The 12,163-nt window shown below is 51.1% G+C and overlaps 1 protein-coding gene across 2 annotated transcripts in view; it reads left to right on the top strand.

The window, feature by feature from the left end:
- Positions 1 to 11,403, top strand: part of EPHB1 (EPH receptor B1) — a 431,493-nt gene extending 420,090 nt beyond the window's left edge. For both annotated transcript variants that reach the window (XM_051818616.2, XM_089332245.1), the window contains 3 exons: positions 4,689 to 4,882; positions 6,154 to 6,309; positions 9,943 to 11,403. In XM_051818616.2, coding sequence (XP_051674576.1) covers positions 4,689 to 4,882; positions 6,154 to 6,309; positions 9,943 to 10,051 — 459 coding nt within the window. In that variant the 3' untranslated portion in view covers positions 10,052 to 11,403. The remainder of the gene's footprint in view (positions 1 to 4,688; positions 4,883 to 6,153; positions 6,310 to 9,942) is intronic.
- Positions 11,404 to 12,163: the final 760 nt, after the last annotated feature.

The following is a 12,163-nucleotide window of genomic DNA, read 5'->3' as shown; positions in this document are numbered from 1 at the left end:
GTATTAGACTTCCAGAATTCCCCAAGCGTCCTTTGCATGCAGGCGTTGCCTGCTGACTGTGCTAAGCACGTGCCTCCGCCTGTGTTTCTGCAGGGGTTCACAGTCCAGTGCAGATGCACGGGGCTCCATGAACATTTGTGTGGGGGAAGGCTTCCCAGAAATTTGTCGTACGAGCTGCGTCTCAGGGGGAACGAGAACATCTGTAAAGCAGCAGTTTCTGCTGGTCGTGTTGTCTGTCTCCAAATTAAAGCCCCAAGCGTTGTCCCAAGTGCCTGCAGCAGGAGGTGACTTCATGCCCATTCACGAGGCTCCTTACAACCTGGCCTGGGAAGGAGCCCTGGAGAGAGGAGGGAGGGGCTGGCAGTGGCTCCGCTGCAGCCTGGATCATCAGAAAGGAGCGAGGTGGCGGCGGTAAAGGATTTCACGGATGTCGATTGAAAGGCTTTAAGGAAGAGAATTGCAGAGGCAAGTCGGAGTGCCAGTAATTGGGCTTCCAGAGCCCGGGAAGGTCTTTGAACAAGAACAGAGAGTTTGTCAGCCAGAGAGAGCAACTTGGAAGTTCTGCTGCTTGGATCTGATTGACAGAGATAATGAGAGTGGCGGTGTCTGTGGAGAGGAGCTGCGGCTTCCCTGAAACATTAGAGCTCAGCTTAACCCCCTCTGCCCTGGTTTCGGCACTGCTCCGAGCTCCTCCGCTGCCCTCTCCCCGGTGGAGGTCGAGTAGACACCACCCACAAGCCAGCTCACTAATAGGACACACGTGTCTGCGGCAGGCAACAGGGCAATGGGAGGGCCCTGCTCCATTCCCAGAGGTGCTCCAGGCCCTTTCTCCTGTGCCTGAGAGCATCCAGGGAAAAAAAAAACCTGCACCAGCCCCACGCTGACCACCTCTGGGACAGGGCAGCAGAGACAGCCCCTGCCCCCGCCTGTCCCTGCCCCCTGTGGGTGGGGCCAGGACGGTTACCTGCACTGGCCTTTGGGACAGCCAGAAGACCTGCTGCAAACCTTGCAAAGCAGACCACAGGTCCCAGGGCTTGTTCTCTCATTCTTCCTTCTCCCTGGAAGTGCCGTCTGATTTCCTAGGCTTCCAATCTGCTCAGCGTCCATTTAGCTTATCCTGTGATGGGGCAAGGAGAGGAGCCCCAAATTCCCTCTGGTTTTCGACCCACAGCCATACCTTTCCATACAGTTCAAGGGTGGGTACTGGTGCTCAAAGCCGTCAGACTGAAGGTCTGCTCCAGGCCTCCGCCCAGGTCGCTACCCCTGCTAGGGAGGCAGATGCGACAGAGAATGATCCCAACGTCCCATTAAGAGACCAAACTTATTTTCTTGATATAGTGATATTTTACTTTGACATTAAGTTATAGGTACTCAGAAAATTTAGAAAATATCAAGATCCTTAAAAAGAGCATGAACATCTCCAAAGGTAAAGCACCACAGTCAAAGAAGTGCACATAAATACACCAACTAATGACCTGGACGTTTTTTCCTTTGATGTGGAAGAGCAAGGATTTTTTAATGCGTGTGCAAGAACCATCAGTGCTTCAAATAATAACACCAAAATCATGTAAAAGAAATAGCGGAGTAAGTCTTATTTTTGTAAACATGAACACGAGCAGGGGTTCCCATGGCTAACTCATTCCCCAAGAGGGGAGAAATGGGCACGTGCGTGGTGCCTCCCAAACCCTCTGTTCCTGGACTTCCACCATAACCACTAGTAGCTCGCTGCCCTCTTCCCCAGGAACACATCTCAGCCGCAGCAACACCCTCTGTGCAGCAGGGATTCGTCTGCCATTCATCCGTGCAGTGCTCAGCACACACCACCTCGCTGTGCCAGCAGTGTCTCTGTGCGTGTTCAGGAAGTCAGGTGACTCTCCCAAGGTTCTACAGTTAGAAAGAACGAGGATTTGAACTCAGACTTCTCAGGTCTGTGCCCCTAATCATTAGGCAGTACTTCCCTGACACAGCCATGGGGGTCTGTGCTCTTGCCTGACCTGCCCAGGGAGGAGGAGCTAGCTGCTTTTTGATGTCCTGTTGAGAAGAATGGAAGGACATCCAACAAATAGAGGGAACACAAAAGCAAATGCCAAGGAACCGGCGCTGTGGCGTAGCAGGTAAAGCCGCCGCCTGCAGTGTGGCATCCCGTAAGGCCGCAGGTTTGAATCTTGGCTGCTCCACTCTGATCCAGCTCTCTGCTGTGGCCTGGGAAAGCAGTAGAAGATGGCCCAAGTCCTTGGGCCCCTGCACCCATGTGGGAGACCCGGAAGAAGCTCCTGGCTCCTGACTTCGGATCAACGCAGCTCTGACTGTTGCAGCCATTTGGGGAGAGAACCAGCAGATGGAAGACCTCTCTCTCTCTCTCTCTCTCTCTCTGCCTCTCCTCTCTCTGTGTAACTCTGACTCTCAAAATAAATAAATCAATCTTTGGAAAAAATGTCAAAAAAAAAAACAAAAAAAAGCCTTTGAAGCGTCATGCACAATAGATAGCAAGGAAATTTAAAGTTGCATCCAGTCCGGAGCTTCCAGGCAGAAGATCAGCAGGCACATGTGGTCCTTGATGCCCCGCGAGGAGTGCTTGGGTCAGCTGTCTCTCTGAGGGGCTGTGCTCCTGCAGAATGGCCCTGCCCCCGTGCTCTTTCCTATTCCCGGGCAGGTGACAGAGCTGTCTTGTTCGTGTTTGGGGCTCTAGCATCGAGCAGTCTGGGCAGAGATGTTAGCGGCTTAGGGGCACACGAGTAACACTTAACTTCCCGCACTGGGAGATGGTGGGGTCCCCTACCCCAATGAGATGAGGAATCTGGACACAGCCTCTCATGCCTCAACGGTGAGCAGAGAGTGTTGGGACCTTCCATCTGGTTGCCTGGAAGGGGCTGGACAGAGCCAGGCTGATGGTAGTGATGCCTGGCTGCTCATCTCACAGGGGCCCAAGGATATTTGCATACCCTCTGGTGCCATGGAGACATCGAACAGCTCCAGAGCTGATCTCTAGGCTGAGATCACCATAGCAGCCCCACAGAGGCCTGGGGAAGCAGCTTCAAGGTTTTCCAAACTGACTTATCGCAGCTCCACCACTGGCGAGCCGGGTGGCCTTGGGCAGATTTCTTCGCTGCAGTTCTGTTTTCTCATGGCGGGGAATGGGTTTCAAATGCCCTCCGAACAGAGCAGCAGGGAATTTGATTGACAATAATTTGGAGGAGATAAAAAAATTTTGAACAACACGTTGTTCAAAAGTGAATGTTCCCAGTCAGTGTTTTTTTTTTTTTTAACATAATGATAATATTGGTGTGGTTTGCATGCTTATTTTTTACCGTTCTGAATAGAAGGAATAATGCATCTTGATTGTCTCTAATGACTTTAGCTTATATTATCTCCTGGACCATCTCATGTCCTATGCACTGTGCATAGAAATTATAGACAGAGAAGATTCCCTTTTGAACAATTTACAAAGTGAAAAACAAGAAGAATCAGTTGAAATGACTCTGATTTTTTTTAAGTAGAGGCGAAACACCAGAAAAATCCCTGTACTCCAAATTATTCCCTTTGTACTTTAACTGTTTAATATGAAATCAATGCATGGTCATTATAGACGATAAAAACCACAACAAGCAAAAGGAAAAACATAAAGAGCATTCTTGCTTCTACCATTAACTCCGCAGTCCATGAGGTCTTTTCTATGCATGTGTATAATTGTTGGGTTTTGTTTGGTTTGGATTTTTGTTTTTAGCAAAAGCAGGATTATACCATACCTGTAGTTACACAGCCTGCCCTTTTTTTCCCCCAAATCCTACAATGTGAGCGTATTTCCATTTCAATAGACACAGTCTTTGAAACATCACTTTAAGTCCTGTGTTGCCTTCCAGGCCTTCCATTGTGTTGTGGGTGTCCCATAATAAGTTCATGTTTAGCACTTGGACCGTTTACAAGGATATTTTCTCATACACAAAGCACAGAGCAAGCATAATTGATTTAAGTGAATTAGAAATTAAGAAGTACAGTATGGAACAACACAAAAGCCCCCCAAACAGACAAAGTCTTAAAGACCCTAAAATCTTTACAAAATTATGCCCTGGAGTTTGCAAAAATTACCAGAGCCTGAGAGAAGTTCCGCAGTGCCTTGTTGTTCTGACTGTGGTTGTCGCGTATGGAGCCAATTTGTTTAACCAAATGATTTGCAACCCATGCACAATTAGGGCGAATAATACACAGGAGGCATCCAGGTGGGCCCGGCCTGGGTGCTGGCAGTTCCCCAGCAATACTCGATCTCTATCTTCCTTTTCTCTACCCTTGAGAAAGAAAGAATGCAATGGCCACAAGCTTTGGAGGTGGCCTGTATACATGGTGGGTTCACTGCAGCCCAGTGTCCCCTTTGTATCACTGCTGGAGTTACAGGTGGAATTGAACCCTTGGTCCTTGTCAAGAGAGGAGAAGCTCAAGCCGTTCTCCAGCTCCCTCTGCAACAAATACTTCCAGGATTCAGCATGTAGCAGGTGCAGGAGCCACAAAGCAGGCAGCAAGACATGGTACCTCTTTCTAGCAGCAGTCTAAGGGGAAAGGCAAGCACACAGCCCCGCCCCCCCCCCCCCCCAAAAAAAAGAACCCTGAGAACTCCATCCTCAGGGGCTGTTTCGTGCATGACAGGCTGCTGGCTCATCACCCAGTCATACCTGTTCCCTTGTGTGTCACTGTAGGTCATCAATGCTATCGAACAGGACTACCGGCTGCCCCCTCCCATGGACTGCCCCGCAGCCCTACACCAGCTCATGCTGGACTGTTGGCAGAAGGACCGGAACAGTCGGCCCCGCTTTGCGGAGATTGTCAACACCCTAGACAAGATGATCCGGAACCCGGCAAGTCTCAAGACTCTGGCAACCATCACCGCCGTGTGAGTCCAGTGAAACAGGGTGATCTCTAGGTGTGGGTGGTCTCCTGGTCAGGGCTTGGCCAGTGGCCTTTTGTTCTGTTAGGAGCAAGAGTGAGAAGAGAGAGCTCATCCACCAAGGAAAGATGTTCCAAGATGCTTATAATTATTTCCCACTCTCCACTCTCTCTGAAATGTCTCTGGCCTCCAGCATGGGTGCCACCTTTAGACGTTAAGAGACCCGCCTGGGTCTCCACCTGCTGTTGGCTTCCACTGATCTGCAGTAGTGGATCAGCCTTGTCTGATCTGTTTGGTGAGAGGCCCTATTTCTGAGTGATGCTGTTTCCAGAAGGCACCGTTCTGCTCACCATACCAGTCCTCTAAGCACATATAGTGAAGACTTGGAGATCTGGGCAGCACGTGGGCATGGGACAAACACAAGCAAAACAATTGGATCTGTGAAGGGAGAATGTACATTTATTAAATTATCTTTTCAACCAAAATGTATTAGGTGGTTACACGCCAAGCAGTATGCCCAGTGCTCCTGCTGTATCCTGAGTAAGACAGACATAGCCCCTGCCCTCATGTAGTTTAGAAATAGCGGTCAAGATGATCATGCCAGGAGATGCAAAACCTGGACCTTAAAGGGGCCACTGTGGCATGGAGGTGCAGAGATACCTTAGTCTGCTGGCAGAAGATCATCCTGATGTGAGCTGAAGGGGGAAGACACGTTGGCTAGAAGAAAAGGAATATCAGGAAAAGGGCTCCAGGCCAGGGATGCAGCAGGTGCGGATGCTAGCAGATGGGAAGACCAGGGCCAGTGTGTTGGCAGGGGGTTGACTGGGGCTGGGACTTGGCCAAGTGGGTGAGGGACAGACCCATCAGTCTAAAGGCCACGTGCAGAGTCTGGGCCTTGCTTTTGAGAACAATGAGCACCACTTATTGCAGGGTTTGTATCGGGGTGAAAGGGAGGGCTACCAGCCAGGCTGGCAACCTTGTGGTGAACCATGCATGGATTTGAGCAGACCACATCTCTGCATGATGAGGTTCGTAGGCTTCAGATTAGAAAGGAGTCAGGGCCCTTCCCTCCCCTCCCAACTGAGTGCCCTGTCCTGTGTGGACTGTGCCAGGGACCAGAGTCCCAGGGAAATGGTTTCTTGGCCCTAGAAGCCAAGAGAGGATTCTATAGAGAAGGAAGGGCTCCTCCATAATCCTCACCCCAAGGAGGACACACCTTCCACATCCAAGGTGTGACTCTGCAGCCCTGGGGTCACCCGCTCCCTCTGTGTCCCCAGGCCTTCCCAGCCCCTACTCGACCGCTCCATCCCAGACTTCACGGCCTTCACCACCGTGGACGACTGGCTCAGTGCCATCAAAATGGTCCAGTACAGGGACAGCTTCCTCACCGCCGGCTTCACTTCCCTCCAGCTGGTTACCCAGATGACGTCAGAGTAAGTAGTGGGCGGGGCCAAGGCAGAAGATGGGGAGTCCTGGCTTCTTCCCCAGAGCTCCTCCTCTATGTAGACCCACGCCTTGGTGGGAAGGGCCGGGAAAATGGATGAGGTGGAGGCGGTGAGGGGTGGAAGGCAGAGAGCCATGGTGGGCCCCCATGTGAGCTCTCCAAAGTCACAGCCCTATGTCATTCGCCTAATCATCAGGAGCTCCCATCCGCCCCTTGTTTTCAAACTTGGCCCTCAAAGAGAGCCTGCTCCTGGGAGGCACACAGCCAGCCAATGCCTCTGCTGCAGAGCCAGGGGGCGTCACCCTGGCTTAGGAGCAGTCTCAGGGCTGTGGGCCCTTGTCCTCCTGCTCAGAGGGAGCTGGGAAATAAGCACACATCCCCCTCCACACACACACAACAAATTATTTACCAGTCTGCCGCTCCCACAGGAGACTGGAGGAACACACAGAATAAAATTATGCAAATAAGATGAGAGCCAGGAAGGGTCTTAAAGTACCACGGTCGTCCATCACTTCCCCAAGAATGTTCTCCGTGGCACCAGTGGTGGGAAATGTTAATGGGTTCTCCTTGGAAAAAAAAGCGTCCCATGGTCAAATAAATTTGGGAAATACTGCGCCCTTTATCACCCTCTTGGAGATTCACTGCTCATGTTAGCATTATAAAGGCCAGGAAAAATCCTGAAATAAAGAAACCCATTTAAAATTATTAAATACCATGAAACCGTATTTTTGAGGGGTATGGCTTTATGGAACTGTAGTTTGGGAATTATTTACCTAGCCCTCCACCTTCCATTCAGCACATTCCGAGACGGTGCAGCACTGGGGCTCACGGGTGGTGGGCTGGGGCTCAGCTTGCTGTTCTGGCTGTCAGCTCACCATCCTGACCCCAGGCAGCACTGGTTCCCATTTTTACAGCACACTGGAATCACCTTGGGATGCTTATAAAATTCTGATGCTTGGTTCCCACTCCCAATCTTTTGGCTTAATTGGTTTGTGGTGAGCTCTGGTCATCAGATTTTAAAGCTCCCCAAGTGATTTTAATGTGCAGCAGCGTGTGGGGACCACTGGAATCAACTGGCAAGGGCTCACATTTTTGCCTTCTGCATCACAGAAACTCAGAGCATCCTACCTATGAAATCAGTTCCATGCCCCCCGATAAACACACACACAGCCAGAGGGCCAGCACCACGTAGGGTCTGGAGCCCTGCACCACACATGTCCCATGCTAGGGTCCCGGCAGCCCATCAGGCAGTTGACAAGAACTTCCTGATTATGTGTTTGCATCAGGCAGGGTGCTAGGTGCTGGGGTTCCCTCCTGAGCCAGGGGTAGTGTTCCATTGCTAGCAGGTGTACCCCCAGAGAGGCAGCTTCCTGTCACTGCCAGCTTTGCAGTCAAGCTCCCTGGAGTCCTGTCTGGCACTTAAGATGTCTGGCTCCACTCTAGTTTTCTGCTAGTCGGACCCTGGGGAGGCAGTAGTGGTGGCTCAAGTCACTGGGCTCCTGCTACTCACATGGGAGACTTGGATTGAGTTTCTGGCTCCTGGTTTCTGCCCTGGTCCAGCCTGGCTATCATGGGCATTTGGGGAATAAACCAGCAGATGGGAATGTGCTCACATTCATCCTCTCTCTCTATCTCTCTCTCTCTCTCAAATCTCTGTGTGTCTCTCAGCCTGTCCAAAAACTAAAAATAACCAAAGAAATGATGGCACCTCCACTTTCTTCAATGACATGATTGAATATAGCCTTGGATCCATTACTTATCAGAGTACATTTCTAAAAATCTGGGTTCCTTTCCTGGTAGTGTCTAAAATGAACAGTCCCCGACATTCCCAGTGACTGTCAAACAGCAATAAAATAAAATAAAATAAAACAGGAGCTGTCACCAGTGGCAAACCGCTCTCCCCACCTTGCAGAGCTGAAATGGGTGCCTCCCAATGGTCAAGGGGCCTGGGTTCGGGAATAGGAAGGAGTGTTGGTGAAGGCAGGACGGCTCCTGCTCTCCCACTGCACCCTGCACATGTGAGCGTGAGAACATGCATCATGCGATACCCTCCCACCCCCACCCCCCCACTTGTGTCTGCAGGAATCCACTGGAGCCATCCCCTTGGTCTGGGAATAATCTTTAGGCAAAAGAACAAGACAACCAAAAGAAAGTCAAACTGAAAATTAAGGGATTTGGTTCAAAGTGAAACACGTCCACATACTACTGAGCAATTCAGTTTGTTTCTTGAGAGATAAAAGCTGGGGAAAAAAAAAGAAAATGAGCAACTCAATAAAATATAGATTGTGGGGCAATTTGTGAATCCCAAATTCCAGCGTGTGCTGAAAAGACACAGACAATAATTTGCCGATCGCAGCCAGCTGCATCTCCTGGGGAGTTCGGTACAGCTGGCAGGGGTGGAGTGGCAGGAGGACTAAGACTCTATGGACAGGAAACCAGCCCAGAAGCAGGGGCCACCGGGGTCTGGTAGGCAGCGTACAGAGTGAGCGGTGGTGCTGTGGCCAGAGACCTTAGAAGAGCCCAAGACCTTAGAAGAGCCCAGAGTTGCCTTGCGGAGGGACTGACGGCCAGACAGGCTTGTGCTGGAACCCCAGCTCCACCAGGGCTTACTCAGCAGGTGCTCTTAAGCACATCCTTAAATTCTCTGAGCCCCACTTGACTTGGCTACAAATGCACAGACAATAACAGTGCCCCTCTCACTGGTTTGTCGTGGGAGGTAAATGGAAGAGTACATGCAAAACATTTGGCCCATTTCCTGCCCACAGGTTGCACAGCAAGAAATGCTTGCTGCTAAATTTTTCTTATCATCGACTTTGCAGTAGTTTCTCAATTCTTATGAAACGCTTCCCATAGCATTGCAGGAAGATAGGATAGGGTGCACAGGATGCGCTCAAACAGTTGTTATTTATTATTAACTAAGGAATCACGCGCCCGTCTCCCCAAGGTCAGATGCAAGCTATGAACTTGTTCGTGTTAATACTCAGAGCTCAAAGATAAATCCAAGCCAAGCCCCTAGCCCAGGCTTATTCCTCAGATTCCTGCTTGGGCAGATACTTTAAAGTTATTTTGAGATCACCCTTCTTAAAAAATGCATGACATTAAAATTCAAACAGAGGCAGAAAATGGAAACTCAGGGGAAAACATCAGAAGACCAGGCAAGCCCCGCATCTTTTCAGTCTCAGTGGGGGACCGCTAATTTAGGCAGGAGCTCCACAGAATAGCTGAAGCCCCACGGACTCCCTGCACTCCAAGTGCTAAAAGATAATCACAGAGGAACATTAGAGTCCGCTGGGGTCACGGACACAGTGAAGGGACTTCTCCAGCATCCGTGCAGGGAACACGTCTCCAGCAAGTAGACACGGTCCAGCCAGGATGGTCTGAGTTGGGGGAGGCAGAGCTGGGGAAGGCATTAGAGCCCTTGTGTAGGGAATGCGGGACTGAAGGAGAGAATGCCCAACTGGGAGTTTGCCGAAAGCCTGGGAAAGTGTGGGGTGGTTGGACCTGAACTCTTTTGCTTGCCTCACCGACCATCAGCCAAGCGTGCCTTGGGCAATGAGCTGGGACCCGGGAGAAGCTGCCCGGACACTAACGCGGCTTCCTCTCTGCCTTTTTCCCCTCCTAGAGACCTTCTGAGAATAGGGGTCACCCTGGCAGGCCACCAGAAGAAGATCCTGAACAGCATTCATTCGATGCGGGTCCAGATGAGTCAGTCACCGACGGCGATGGCCTGACAACTCGCGTGTTCTCGGGGTGGGGGGAGGCAAGGAAGGCAAAGGACCAGAGTCAGGGGGAAGCAGAGGCGGACCCCCGCGGAACACGCTGGAAAGCCTGGCTTCTCAGCTGACACGTGCACTCCCATCAGCAAAGCATGAACTAGACCTGCGGCTGGGGAGGCAACCCGGGTTCCTCCGCACGGAAGCACGCGTGCGCCGCCGCGGGAAGCCAAGTACCTCCCAACAAAAGTCTAAAAAGGTGACGTTCAGCGGAAGTGAAGACCACGCACTATGCCTCGGGGGCAGCGGCCTGAGCTGAGCCCCCACCGTCCCGGGCTGCGGCAGGAAGAAGGGAAGGAGGTGGAGGTGGAGGGAGGGGACAGACGCCCTGTTCCAGTTTCTTCCCCACCAATGACATTCTTTTCTTTTCTCCTTGCGCTCTGCTCCCCGCGAGCCCCTTCCTCTCCCAGCCGCCTCGCCCTTCGCCCCTGGCTCGTGTCGGGAAATGTCTCGGAACACACACACACAAAAACCCAGCTCCCGAGTCTCCAGATCTCGTTCTGTCAGTTGCCAAAGGACGTTGCTGACCACTGCATGGGGATCCAACCAATTCAATTAATGTCTTCATATTGAAGAAGCGATGTACCTTCAATTGAAAACCTTGTTTTTCTTTTGTTTGCATTTTCTGCAAAAAGGAAAAAGAAACCACAAATTGGGGAAAAAAATAGAAAAACCTGTTTCCGTGTGCGAGAGCACGCCTCTGTATGTCTGCGTTCCACAGTGATTGTGCTTGTGCGTAACAGATGTGAATAAGAAACAAGAACCGGGACGTCTTTGCTCTGGGATATCCAGAGGGGCCGGAATGTGCTGGGGGTCGGCCCAGTGGCCTCTCAGCTCTGTGGGAAGAGAGGTGAGGGTGGGGGGATTACTATGAGAAGGGGAAAGCCAAACGCCCAAGAGTTTACACATTCAGACAGGAAACAGGTGAGCGGTTTGAATTGGGTGCAGTGCGGGCCATTCTGGAATGATGCTGACTGAGTGATTCCTGTGGGTGCCACCTGAAGAAATCGGAAGGGAAGTGTTTCTGGAGAATGTTCTTCCACATCCGGGGAGTGTGCCATCAAGAGGGGGCGGGGGAGAGTCCATCTTGCCTTACCTGTGGACTGGCGTAAGCCGCGTGGCGTTCGAGGAATGTTTCAGATGTGTCTGTGTTTCTCTTTGCATTCCTTATTGTACCTCATTGTTCGATTCACTTTTGTAAATTCCACCTAACATTGAAATGTTTTTAATTTTTCCTTTGACCTTAAGCTCCTTGCTAATTTTATCTGTCTAATTAAAGTGAGCAGAAGCATGTCTGGGTTTACATAGAATGGCGTCAGAGTGTGTGTCGCTGGGTCCCCGGTGGGTTGTCCCCCATGGGGAGAATCCTCAGCCACCTTCCTCCTCCCTTCCCCTAACGTGGGAGAGAGGAGCCGGTCCCTGAACCCACGGCTGCCAAGAAGAAAAGTATATTAGACTCCCTGGCATGGAGAAGGAAAAGCTGAATGCACTGGCGATGTGAGAAGTCACACGATGGCCAATGACACACTCAGCCCTGATTTTAGTGTGATTCACACCCAGCCTGATTATAGAAAAGCCATTAAAGCTTGCCTGGACTGTGACTGGGAGCATGTAGCTGGCGGCTGGGGGGAGGGGAAGTGAGACAGCCAAGAGCTGTGGTTCCCAAGGAGCCCACTGAATACATACTCAGGCAGCATCAGCCTTTGCCCTGGTTCTGGGTAACTCTGACCTTGGGCGGTTCTTACCATCTGAAGTCACCAGCCAAGATTCCTATAGCAGGAAGGCCTCTCAAAGAGGCCGGGACCCCTAGGGGTGCAGCTCCAACCCAGGAGAGTGTGCCTTAAAGCTCTCCCAGGGGCTTGACCCCAGGAGAAGATGGACAAAGGCCCAGCAGGTTCATGTGTGGGTGCAGAGGCCAGGCAGGCGGGTAGACACCAAAACTTGCCTGCATTAATCGCTTACCAATTCCATGTGCAACTTACTAATTACTCCAAAGACTTCAGTCCACGAAGTATCTTACAAGCCTGGGCAGTTTGCTTCATCCACTCTCAATTTTCCACAGGAATGAGT

The sequence above is a fragment of the Oryctolagus cuniculus genome, chromosome 4 (assembly GCF_051225735.1).
Source record: "Oryctolagus cuniculus isolate XC-2025 breed Fujian yellow rabbit chromosome 4, ASM5122573v1, whole genome shotgun sequence".
NCBI classification, from domain to species: Eukaryota; Metazoa; Chordata; class Mammalia; order Lagomorpha; family Leporidae; genus Oryctolagus; species Oryctolagus cuniculus.
This window is presented reverse-complemented; position numbering and strand designations above follow the sequence as displayed.